This window comes from Sus scrofa, chromosome 8, assembly GCF_000003025.6.
Source record: "Sus scrofa isolate TJ Tabasco breed Duroc chromosome 8, Sscrofa11.1, whole genome shotgun sequence".
In the NCBI taxonomy this organism is placed as follows: Eukaryota; Metazoa; Chordata; class Mammalia; order Artiodactyla; family Suidae; genus Sus; species Sus scrofa.
Window position 1 is genome coordinate 2,060,305 of NC_010450.4, and position 12,579 is coordinate 2,072,883.

The window sequence follows — 12,579 nt, forward strand, 5'->3', positions numbered from 1 at the left end:
ACCAAATCCCAGTTAAAGCTGTAAGGGTTTACCGTGTCTCCGCTAGCCGCCGCCGCCTACAGCCACCCCAAAACTCAGCGGCTTGAAACAAGGGCGGTTGTTAGGGCCCTTGCTTCTGTGGGAGGGAATGTTGGCGGCCTTTAATCGGTCTTTATGAACCACCTCTAACGTTTGGGTGAAAGAGGCTTTCAGACTAGGAGGGGAGAGTGGTCAGGGAGTGGCGGCCAGGACACTAGCAGGACCCATGTGGGGCGTGTCTCGCGAGGAAGTGACCTTGTCATCAGAGCCCCGGAAGTGGCCTTGCGGGAGGGACCCAAATGCTGCGGAGGGGAGCCCGGCCTGTGACGGCGGGTGAGGCCCCGCTGCTGCCCCAGGGGGCTCCCGGGATGACGCCGCGTGCCTCTGGGTCAGGGGGGCCACCACCAGACCCCGGGAACCACGGCGCCCACCGTTGAGAGAGAGAGGCTCACTCTCCCGTGTTAACGCAGAAGCCCCCCAACTCAGTGGTTGAGTGTGCAGAGTGCGGCATGTGTTTATCAGGCTAGGGTGCAGTGCAGAGCTGGGTGTGCACAGGGAGACGCACCCCCGGGCCCTTCCCGGGACATCCCCACACGCCCTCTGACCTTTGCACCCTGTGTCTCCCTGCCCTCCAGCCAGAGGCCTGCAGGACCCTGGCGCCCGAGAGGGACAAGGCCGCCAAGCACTGCAGCATCCAGCTTCCCGACGGGACGTCCTGCGTGGTGCCCGTCAGGGCAGGGCTGTCCATCAAGGAAGTCCTGGCCGGACTCTGCGAGCGACATGGCATCAGTGGGGCTGCTGTGGACCTCTTCCTGGTGGGCGGGGACAAGGTGCGGGGCTGGGGGACCCCGCCTGTCCTCCAGGGGGGCTTGTTCTGTAAGCATCCAGCCTCTGGGGGGGGTCCTGTCCCCGGGGACCCAGCCCCTGGGGGGGGTCCTGCCCCCGGGGGATCCTGTCCCGTGGAAGGTCCTCCTGGGGAACCAGCTCATCTGCATCTAAACCTGCCAGTTCCCTGCTGCCCTGGCCTGTGCTGGGCGTCACGGCCGCCCCCTCTGCCCTCCCCGTCTGAACGGCGGGTCTGACGGAGGCCTGTCCTGAGGTCGTCAGGCTGCGCAGAACCCTCAGGCTGGCAGCAGCTGGCCCGAGGGCGGCGGCCTCTCCCTGGCTCTGGGCGGGCTGTCGGAAGCCGCGCGCGGCTCTGCGCAGCTGTGGCCCCGGCTCCCACCGATGTGGGTCTCTGTTCCTTTCCTGTCCTCCGTAGCCGCTGGTGCTGCATCAGGACAGCAGCATCTTGGAGTCTAGGGACCTGCGCCTAGAAAAACGCACTTTATTTCGGTAAGAACAATGCAGTTGCCGTCTCCGTGAGGTTTCCAGAGCCACAGGGCTGTTTCTGATCACCTTCCCTGCTGGCCTCCGCTCTGCTGGGAAGGGAGCGGCTGCACCCCCTTCACGAGCTTGGAGTTCCAGGAGCCACAGGGCCGCGCTCCCACCCTGCCTGGGGCCACAGGGGAGGGGCAGGCTGGAGGCAGGGCTCCGGCCATCCTGTGGGGAGGGACCCTTCGCCGTGTGTGACAGCTCTGGCTCAGCGCAGGGGACCCTGGAGAAGCTCCCTGCAGGCTCTCTTCTCTGCAGAACCTGGGCTGCGTGGGCGAAGCCCGTGGGTGCTTCGCTCTTCTGCCCTGGGGGCAGAGGGTTTACGTGACGGGTGACGTGGGTTTGTAGCAAATGTGCCTGTTTCTTCCCCTCCAATTAGGCTGGATTTGGTGCCGATTAACCGGTCTGTGGGCCTCAAGGCCAAGCCCAGCAAGCCCATCACCGAGGTGCTGCGGCCCGTGGCGGCCAAGTACGGCCTGCGGCTGAGCGAGCTGGTGGTCAGGCTGGTGAGTGAGCAGGCTGGTGAGGGGCGCGGGCCCTCTGCGCACCTGAGCCAGCTCAGCGCTGCCTGCTGGGGCCCAGCTTGCCCCCAGTTGTCCTCCGAGTGACTGGCGGGTGGAGGTGCCGCCGGCTCTCCCTTGGCGGCCCCCTGGGAGGACGTGGCCGTTGCGCTCCCGTTCCTCCCGCTTTGGTGGAAATGCGCAGACTTGGACATCCCACTGGGGCCTGGGTTGATTTGGGAGATTTGGGGGTTCAGGCCCAGGGAAACCAAGATGAGAGACAAACACGTGGAAACCCTGCCACCTCCCTGAGTTTCAGAGGTGCCACGCCGATCTGCTCGGGCCGGGCGCCTGCCGCTTGCCCATCCAGCTCCCCCCGAGCTCTAGAGCCGACAGCAAAGCCTGCGTCTCCAAGCCGGGCAGTTGGGGTCTCCCGTGAATGGGTTAAGGGGGACAGGGCAGAGTCCCCGCCCCTGTGACCAGAGGGCACCTGTGGGGAGCCGTCCGGGGCCGGTAGGCCAGAGAGCCGAACCCGTGGCTGCCCAGGTCGCTGCCGTGTTCTGGCACGCTCGACGCCTGCTTTGAAATCTGGCGATTGAGGACTCGTTCCCCTGCGTTCACCTTTCTTTAGAAAAGGAACTTAAGCAGAGCTAGGCTTGCAAGTACTTTGATTTTCTCTGACATGGGCTCCAAGATTGTTCCAGAGCTTTGCAGCGAGCCGGAGGACGGGGCTAGACTGCTCTCAGACCTTCTGCGGGGACCCGAAGCCCCCTCCCAGCTCAGTGGAGGGTGGGGGTGCCTCCTAGAGTCTAGAATGTGCCGGGGGGGGGCGGGGGCGGGTGAGAAAAGGTCGCCCCACCAGAGAAGGGCGGGGCCCCGGACCTCAGACCCGCGGGGCGGCCCCTGCCCCGTACTCGACTCGGCGCTGAGGGCCACGGGCTGGCTTCAGGGTCACCTCGTCCAGGGTCAGGTGGGGGGCACTGCTGACACTGGGGCCAGCTTCGCCGAACGCCTAGACTCCAAACTTCGCACGCGGATGTTTGCGGCGTCCCAGCATTCCTTCTCCCGGGGCTGCGGTCGCCCGGTGTAGCCGGCAGCGTCCCTCGAGTGACAGCCCAACCCCACGGGTTCCTGGGGCCAGAGTTCCAGGCAGGCCACTCGGCGCCTGTGATCCTGTTTTTCCCTGTTGGGTGTCTGCAGCCAGTCCTGCCGAGGTGACGGGACCTGGTCACCTGGCCCGTGACTCCACCCAGCCTGGGGCGGCCTCGCCGTCAGCAGAGGACCGCATGCAGTTGTTCCAGAAACTTCCAGCCTGGGTGAGTCGCTCACTGCACCGTCTCTGCCTCTAGAGTGGAGAGAAGGAGCCCCTGGACCTCGGAGCCCCCATCTCAAGTCTGGACGGACAGCGGGTCATTCTGGAGGAGAAGGACCCCTCCCGAGGGAAAGGTGAGCTGCCCGCCTGCTCCCTGGGCTCCGCCTCCGAAAGCCCAGGGAGCTCACGTCCCCCGACTGGGTATCTGAGGGGTCGGCGCTGGGACCTCGCTGTGTGTCTTCTCAGCTGTAAGACGGGGTGACAGGCACTATCGGCCCCTCGCGGTTGCCCCCAGCTCCCAGCACGTCCTGGGACCAGGCCTCCTCATCCTGCACAGGGGACCCGGGACCCCGGGGCCCAGCGGTCACCGAGGTGGGAGACCGGGTGGGGGTGGGGCCCCTGGGCCTGCAGGTAGGAATCAGGTGGTTTCCAGAGCTTTCCCACGCTCTGCCTCCTCCACGCAGCCCTGCCCGCGGGCAACAGACAGCGTGGCGGCTGGGGTTCGGTCAGGGTCAGGTGGCCCAGCCTCGCCCTGTGGCCTCCTCCGAGCCCTCGGCAACCGCCCACCGGGTGGAGGCCGGTGGGGAGCGGGGCTCCTGGAGAGAGCTTTCTGGAGCCTGCTGAACAAGCTGGGGGCCGCTCCCCAGCTGCCCCTTCCCTTCCCGGGCTTCGCCCCAGGCCTAGCTCAGCTCTGAAATGGGACACCAGCCACCGCCTCCGTCCCCGTGGGTGGCCCTCTGTTCTCGGGGCTCCAGTGTGGCTCTCACCCCCCTCTGGGCTCGTCTGCTTCTAGAGAAGCCGGGCGCCCTCCCCCTGGCCTGGTCCCCCGCCGGGGGGTCCCGCGGCCTGAGCAGGGCGCCTCCCTCCGGGGTCCGACAAGGTTGGACCTCCTGGCCCGTTTGTGCAGAGGTGAGTCTGAAGGCGCAGCTGCAGGCAGGTGTGTGCGTTTGGGCCGCTGCTCAGAGGCAGGAGGGCCAGGATCCCACCTGTCCATCCGGGCTCGAGATGTGGTCTTTGGGGCGCCCTGACTGGGGCGATGGCCGCGTTTGAAAATAGGTGAAAAGTGTGAAGCTCGTCTACTCTCTAAAGCTCCCGGTGCCCAGAGACACCCGAAGGGAGCTCTCATTCCCCCGCGGCCACGGAGGCCCGGCGCCCACGGTCGACCGCCAGCCCTCCCGTCACCTCCCGCGTGTCCCTTGCCCAGATGCGGCAGGTGGAGGAGGCTGTCCTCTGCCCCTCGGCATCTCATGGGCACGTCGGCCGGCACGGGCTTGTGGGTTAGGGACCGCTAATGCCTTGGGCTCCCTCACAGCTTTGCTCTTGAAGATCTGTAGGCGCCACTGTGTTAAACGCTGAGAAGGCTCTGCGGTTCGGGGCAGTTAGAAAGCTCACCTCACTGTGTTCAGCGTCCACAGACAAACAGAAAAGCACACCAGCCAGACAGACGGCGGCTGCAAACGCCGGTTCCAGAAATCACTCGGCGACGGTAATGCCCCTCACTCCTCGCCTGGGAAGCTCGGGTCGGGCGGCCCGCGCGCCCTCCGGGAGCCCGCGGCCCCAGCGGCTCTCTGCTCGGGGTGGGCCTGCACCCGGGGCGGGACGTCTTTCTTCTCCTGGTCCTTGCGTGGAGCCCGCTCCACAGCCTGGGGGCCTCTGGGGTGGGGCGGGTCTGCCTGCCGTGCGGTTCCGTCTGCAGCCGTTGTCACTGTGGTTGGTTTTCTGCACGGCACGGCCAGCCCCAGGCAGTGCCTCTGTGTCTCAGGGACCCTTTAACCCAACCGATGAGCTGTGTGTTGTCATGTGTCTGAAATGTGAGTAGAACTTTGACTTTGCTTCTGACGCAGGGAGAGGAAAGAACACTAGGCAAGTCTAATTCTATTAAAATTCAAGGAGAAAATGGAAGGAATGCTAGGGAGCCCCGGCTTTCAAAGAGAGAAGAAGCTATTGCAAAGATTGGGAAAAAAAAATATCAGAAAATTAATTTGGACGAAGCAGAGGGTATGTGTACTTTTTAAAACTTGCACGTTTTTAGCGAATGCGATGTCAGTTTTCCAGGACGGTCGTGAGGGCTTTCCGGGGGTTACCGACACCGGGACGGCTGTGGTTCCCTGGACAGGGGAGTGGCCCCGTGTCAGTGCCTGGCTGTCAGTGTCACTTTACTAAAACCCGTTTTCAGACTGAGAGCCGGGCCCCCCTGGGGGTCAGGGAGCCCCCACACGAAGCTGCAGGAGGGCGGGTCCCAGGCGAGGAGGGGGCTGCGGGGGGCCCTGGGTTCACGGACGCCCGTGCTCAGAGGCCCGGAGGACAGGCTGCGGGGGCTGGATTCCCGCACTCCCCACCCCGCCGGGTCAGCAAGAGAGATGCAGGACGAGATGTGGGAAAAGCTTGTAGCAGAGAAGCCTCCCAAAAGCTTGTAGCAGAGAAGCCTCAGAGCGACTCCCGAGCTCCCTCGTGAACACAAGGAGATCTGGCCTTGTCACGCAGTGGCTCGGGTCACTGCTACGGCGCGGGTTCCGTCCCTGGCCTGGGAGCCTCCGTATTCTGAGGGCACAGCCAAAAACAAAGAGAGAGAGAGAGAGAAGCAGCTCAAAAGGAAGAGCTGTTCCTTTAATCCGGGGGTGCCTCCTGGTCAGCCGGGCTTGTCGCGGCTCCCTGTGACGTAGCCCGCTCGGAGGTGCACTTCGAGAGTCCTTAAGACTTGAGATTTTTAAGCTGCTTGTTGTCCAGAGACTGAGAGTGTAATTTAAGGCTCAGGAAAGCTCAGTGTAGACACCATCTCCTTTGGCTGGTGAACTTGAGTTTCACCTGAGAATCCTCCCAGGTAAGAAAAAGAAGAGTCTGGAGTTCCTGTCGTGGCTCAGTGGTTAACGGATCTGACTAGGAACCATGAGGCTGTGGGTTCGATCCCTGGCCTCACTCAGTGAGTTAAGGATCTGGTGTTGCTGTGAGCTGTGGCGTAGGTTGCAGACGAGGCTCGGATCCCGTGTTGCTGTGGCTGTGGTGTAGGCCGGCAGCTACAGCTCCAATTGGACCCTTAGCCTGGGAACCTCCATATGCCGGGGGAAATGGCCCTAGAAAAGGCAAAAAGAAAAAGAAAAAGAAGAGTCTGGGAAGCCAGCAAGAGGGCGGAAGGGCATGGTGGGCCATGCGGACACTGGGAAGCAGGCGGCCCAGGGGGCTGTGGAGCTCCTGGGAGGAGAGGGTGTCTAGGGCCAGGTGCCGTTCACAAGCCCTGTCAGGACGCCCCTCTGCTCAAGGGTGCTGACCCCCCAGGGGCCCCCGGCTCGAGGTTGGACAACCCAGGCTTCCTCCGTGCTGGTCCAGGCTGCTCCATCGATCGGCTCCCGTCTCCCTGGGCTGTCAGGCCGTAGCGCCTGGCCAGTGGCCACCCCCTCAGAAGGGCCCCGGGTGGCCTTGGGCCCTGGCTGAACCCTGCAGCTCGGGTGGAGGCAGGGGAAGGAGGAGGCCCTGGGGCAGCGGGACAGAGCTTTCCAGAAGTTTGCTGCGTGCGAGCCCAAGGGTAAGTGCTCTAAAACCTGATCGTTGTGGGTTTCCTTCCAATAGAGTTTTTTGAGCTCATTTCCAAAGCTCAGAGCAACCGAGCAGACGACCAGCGCGGGCTGCTGAGGAAGGAGGACCTGGTGCTGCCCGAGTTTCTGCGTCTGCCCCCCAGCCCCCCGGAGCCCCCCTGTCCCCCCCGGCGCCGCCAAGGCCTTCGGCACCAGACCCTCGACAGCCCACGGCAAGGAGTGGGTGCCCCGGGCCCGAGAGAGTCCGGCCACCAGCCCCGGCTCGGCCGACAGCCCGCCCCTCTGCGCCTCCGGGACCCCCAGCCCCCCGGCGCAGGACGCGGAGGCCGGGGGCGTCCAGACCGTGGAGGGCGAGCACCTGGCCGACCTGACGCTCACGGGGGAGGGGGACCTCAGCAGCCCCAACAGCACGTTCCTGCCGCCACCCCCCACCCCGCGGGACTCGGCTGGACCCCCGAGACCAGGTACCTCCAGGCGTGACGCCCCCGCGCCCCTCTGACTCCGCGCCCCCCGTCCGCACGTGGCGTTGGCCGCCGCGCGTTGTCCACGCGTTTCCCGTACACCGCCAGCGGCGGTGGTAGGTTGGGCCGCCCGTCGTCTCTCTAAGGAGGTTTCAGCCTGACCTCCGTCTGGTTACCGCGTCTTGCAGGGCTGTCCCTGCCGTCTCTAAAGGGACCTGGCGACCGCTGCGGTCGCGGTGGGGCCAGGATGGGTCTCGAGGGGCTCGGAGGGGATGTCCCCTGTCACCACCTTGTCCTCCGTCCGGGGCCGGGAGCGCCCGAGCAAGGCCCTGGGATTTCTGACAACGTCTGTTACTTACAGCGAGGGTAGCTCGTCGTGATTTGACTGTTTCAGTCGCAAGACTGAGACACACAGTGTCTGTCCTGAGCGCGTGGGTAAAGCGCCACGTGCCATGGGAGGGCCGTGCCCTGGCCCCGCCGCCGCCGCGTCCTCAGGGAGGGCTGCTCGCCCTCTGCCCGCGGGTCGGACAGCACGGGTCGGGCCGCGTGTGCCCCATGGGTTCCTGGACCCTGGGTGGCCACGGCGTTCCTCCCGTTGGAAGCCCGGACTCAGCGTGTGCAGGGAGCAGGCTGGCTGGCGCGGAGCTGTCCCGAGAAGCTCGGACATTGGCAGGTGGCGCGAGGCCCCGGCCTCCTGGAAAGGGGGTCCCCAGGAGCAGCTCCGTGCCCTGCCTGACTAGTGCCATGGCCTCTCCCTGCGCTCTGTCCCACGGTGGGCGCAAGGAGCACGTCCCGCAGGCACCACGGAGCGCCTGGTGCTCTGCCCTCCTCTGCGAGCTCCGGGATGCGTGGCACTAGCTTGTGAGCTGCTGTGGGCCTGACCCGCCCAGGGTGCCAAGGCCGAGTCTGGCCCTAGGACTGGGTCCTACTGGACCTGCAGCTGCATCTCCGGGGGCCGGCAGTGGTGGTTGGTCACTGGGTGCTCTGTACACACGAGCGCTCTGGCGCTTTGGAGCACAGGTGCTCTGTGGGATGGGCCCCCTGGCGCCTTCCCTCCGAGTCAGCGCAGATGCCAAGCCGGGAGAAGCCACGGCCGTCCCCGCATGTCCCTGTGCCTCGGCCTGACCCCCCACACCCCGCTCTCCCCTGTAGACACCTGCGCGTAGTTTCACCCGTGTTTTGAGTCTGTGCTCTTCCAGGAGAAATAAACTCTGCATCTCATCTTCTGACTGGTTTAAAACTCTTTCCTTTTTCATTTGCAAATTCGTTTCTCCTTTAAAGAACTATAGGTGTGTTTTAATCCAGGGAAAATATTGCACATTTTTATGGAATTCATTGCATTTATTTTAACTTACTGGCTTTTAAAAATAGGCCCTTCACTGAGCCGATACTCTCGAGACCCTCATGTGCGCCCCAGGCCGCCATGCGTGGTGCTGTGACAAGCACGGCTGGGAGGCTGGGTGTGACGGTGCGGACGCTGCTCGGGGCAGGGACACCCCAAGGGCTGGGATGGGGCTTGGCCGTCCCCTCCCTGCGAGCTCCGCACCTGCCATTGCCTGCAGGGCCAAAGGCTGGGGTGCAGGTTCATGGGCGCCCGCAGTGCAGCCCTCCTCTCCCACTTCCTGCCTCCGCCCGTCAGCGAGGCGTCTCCCAGCACGTTGCTCATGGCCGTTGGTGCCCGCCTGCCCTCACCCCCGGCCCGTAGGAATCCGGGTTTTCCCAGCGCCCTGCGGGCTCCTCCTGACCAGTGGCCAGGCGGGTTCCAGGGCCACCGCCAGCCCCCAGCCCCCCAGGGAGGTGAGGACGTGGCCGCTTGGCTCCTCACTGTCCCGAGCATGAGAACAGGAAGGGGCTTGGCCACAGGCCAGCAAGGTGCAGGGTGCGGAGCCCCGAGGGCCTGGGATTGGCCTCCGCACCTGCTCAGCCCGCGGGGCCCCACTCGCTAGACGGCTCCTCGCTCTTTCCCCTTGTGACGTGGGAGCCACACCACGGCAAAGCTGCCCGCTGGGGGCCCAGCACGGTGAAGGTTACCCCGTCACCCCTGGGGCCAGCGGGCGGGTGGACCCGACGCCAGACTGTTCTCGCGGTGCAGCGGGCAGGGCTCTCCCAGAGCTGCTCTGAGCTGTTCCCTAGCCTGGCGGCCTCGGCGGGAGACGGGGTATGCGATGCGGCCGGGCCCTTGGGCTCCCCAGCCAGGGCCCTGCAGCCGGAGGGGGCGGTGCTGCCAGCAGTGTGCCCCCACATGGGGGAGGCCACCCTTAGAGCCGTGCTGTTCCCCCTGCCGGCTCTCAGTCCCCACAAAGAGGCCCAGCAACACCCTGCGTGGCCGAGGTGCGGGCTCCAGAGGGACGCCTGGCCCAGGCCTGGGCTGCACCGTGGCCTGCGGGGCACTGGGTTCTAATTCCAGCTGCCTGCTGCCAATTTGCTCTGACAAACTCCTGAGCGGTGGTGGTGCCTGGCCTGGGGAGGACCCGCTGGGCAGGGTGGGTCCTTGGGTCCCATGGAACGAGCGTCAGATCCTGAGGTTGGCGTCCACGGACCTGCAGAGGGGGTGCTGGCTGCGGGGTTCGCCCGCTGGGGAGAGTGGACGCCTGTGTCCACGTAGGGGGCGTGGAGCGGGCGCGGGAGTTGGCCACACACCTTCCTAGTGAGAGAGGCAGGTTGATGGGAGTTGTGCCGGAGGGTGTCCAAGGGGCCGTCTTGAGGGCTCCCCACCCCCGGTGCTGTTGGGCCGGGTGGGTCCTTGCCTGGGCTCTGGGGCCGAGCGCCCCAGGGTGCAGGATTTGACGCTAGCATCTGGGAGTCCTTCCCTAGGCCCTCCACCCCCTGCCCAGCCTTGGGCAGAGTTCGGAGTCCCCCCTCACTGCTGTGTTGCCCCTGGGGGCCTGAGTCAGGGTCCTGGCCGAGCCCCTCCCTGCCCCTCCTTAGCTGGCTCTGCGGCTGCCTGGGCCTCAGGATGGCACAGGAGCATGGCTGCCAGCAGGACCACACACCCGCCCCCCAAGGGGGGGAGCTGCTGCCCCCCTGCACAGCCTGCAGGGTCCCCAAAGGCAGGTCCAGGCACCAGAGTGGCCGGGAGCCCACAGCCCACTTCCTAGCAGATACCTGTGGCTCTCCTGCTTGCACGCAGGCCACCAGGTGGGGGTCAGGGTCGCTGGAGTCTCCAAATTTGGTTTCCATGGGAACAGAGCTGAAACGCTAACCAGAGGCCGCATGCCCACATCAGGGCCACGGCCTTCACCTTGGCAGGGACGGAGCCACACGCCCTTGGTGTGGCCGTGAGCTGCAGGAGGCTGTACCTGGTTGCTCAGTGGTCGGCCACCCTCCCTCCTCCCCCAGCCTGGACCCCTGGCCCCAGCTGCGGTGTGTCACACCTGCTCAGTCCCAGGCGAGGCAGCGGCCCTGGGCTGCGGACAGTGGGGGAAGCCCTGCCTTGCTCCAGCTGCGTACAGCACAGCAGCCACTGGGGCATCCGCTGCCTGCCCCCAGGGCGTCCCAGCCTCTCAGGACGGCAGTGCAGCTCTCCCGCCCAGGGCCACGCCTCTTGTCCCTGCATCCACCCCTCCCACCTCCCAGCCAAATTGGCACTTATCCTCTCAGATGCCCCCTTTCTCCAGCAGCAGCCTGGCCCTTCTGTCTGTGCGGGCGGGGGACACCCCTCCTGGGCACATCTGCCTTCCAGGACAGACAGCCTAGTCCCCCGGCATAAACCACCATGTGGAGGGGTGGCTGCCTGGCTTTCTTGGGGACATGGGGCTGGGGCATCCCTGAGTGGGGGGGCAGCCTTTTGCCAGGGCCCTCTCTAGAATCCCCTTCCCAGCAGCACCCTGGCCATGCCCTGGCTGGAACGCACCTGAGCAGGCATCTCCTGCTAGATGCCCAGGGGCTCCTGCCCTGGCTCAGCCCCCTTCCCGGCCCCCTGCTTGGGTTGTAACAATTCCATCTTCCTGGCAGCTCAGGCCAATGGGCCTCAGGTTGGCACAGGAGCACGGCTGCCCACAGGGCCACACAGCCCTCTCTCTGCACGTCCCTCCTCCCTGTGCCCCGCTCCCTGGTCTCCCCGAGTGCCCGCAGTGGTCTGCTCCACCTGGCCTCTGGGTCTCGTGGGCGCCATGGGCACCAGTGGCTGGCAGCGTGACCTTCCCCACTCCCTGTACAGCCCGCCTGGAGCTGGCACTGCTGGAGCCTCTGCCTCCCCTCCCCACGGTCTACTCACCCACATGCCTGCACTTGGCGTGGCCCCGCCACTGCCTGGTCGCTGTCCACCCCAGCCATGCGCTGGGGTCCTGGCACCCAGCCGGGGTCTGTGCAGATCTGCTGAAGGAGGCGCTCTGATTCAGCACCCCTCCCCCCACAGACAGCCCTGGTCCCGGCCGGGGCCCGAGGGGAGGAGCGTCCGTGTGTGATGTGTGGGAACCAGGGCTTTGGTCAGGCTGTCCCCTTCTTTCCCTTGGGGACGCGTCACCCTCTGTGGAAGTGGGCAGGGAGGGATGGGGTGCCCCTGGCCGGAGGAGGCCTTGGGAGGGCCCAGATGGCATGGATGTCCAGGGGAGCTGGAGGTGGTCAAGGGGCCAGGCCACACCCCCTGCCCTGGCTCCGCCCATGCTGCACCCCGACCCCGCACTGTCCCCACGGGGAGGGTCCTGACTCAGCCTCCACCTCCTCCCGACATGGAGCCTTCAGGGCCACAGCAGCCCTGGCCACTGGTGGGGGTTCTTGAGGTCGCAGGTGCTCTTGAGGGTCAGCGGGCACGCGGGGGGCGGGCGACGAGGCTCTGGCCCCGCCTTGGGTGGGCGTTGCGGGCCACGCGGAGGACGGGAAGCAGCGGGTGCTCGTGAGGGAGCCAACCTCGCGTGCCGTTCGGCAGCCACGTCCCTTGGGTCCTGCCGGGTCCCCATGCCATCGTTCTGCCCGAAGGGCCAAGGGGAGCCTCAGGAGGCGGGGGTGGCAAGGCCCTGGCATGAGGCTGCGATGCCGCCCGCTGCTCAGGGCTGGGCCTCAACACTGAGTCACGGCCCAGGGGCTGCCACTTCCTCAGGAGAGCAAGTCCGGGCGGGCAGGCAGGAAGGGCCTGGACGCAGCCGTCCTCCCTGTGACGCGCCCATCCGTGGCCTGTGGACAAACTTCCTGTCCCCAGGACCAGGCGCCCCACCCCGTCTCGAGCCCACAGGCTGCCCTGGCGTCAGGGGGGCCGTGGCCGAGGCCCAGCCTGCAGCCCCCTGTCTTCCCGTGGGTCCAAACGGGGCCGGACGGGAGAAGGTCGTGTCCTTCAACCTCCGTGGGGACACAGGCCTCTTAATGTTCCAGGCAGATGCCCCAAATGGGGACAGATGATTGAGGGGCAAACGCCTGCCTCTCTCCACGGCCCGAAATCCAAGTGAAGA

The 12,579-nt window shown here is 65.9% G+C and overlaps 1 protein-coding gene across 1 annotated transcript in view; it reads left to right on the plus strand.

Moving 5' to 3' along the window:
* RGS12 (regulator of G protein signaling 12) overlaps positions 1-12,579 on the plus strand; it is a 103,581-nt gene that overhangs the window by 88,915 nt on the left and 2,087 nt on the right. Inside the window, 10 exon segments of the mRNA XM_021100805.1 lie at positions 654-848; positions 1,280-1,353; positions 1,772-1,898; positions 3,242-3,338; positions 4,611-4,690; positions 5,049-5,202; positions 6,769-7,047; positions 7,049-7,208; positions 8,835-8,992; positions 9,247-9,526. Of these exon segments, the coding sequence (XP_020956464.1) occupies positions 654-848; positions 1,280-1,353; positions 1,772-1,898; positions 3,242-3,338; positions 4,611-4,690; positions 5,049-5,202; positions 6,769-7,047; positions 7,049-7,208; positions 8,835-8,992; positions 9,247-9,526 (1,604 nt within the window).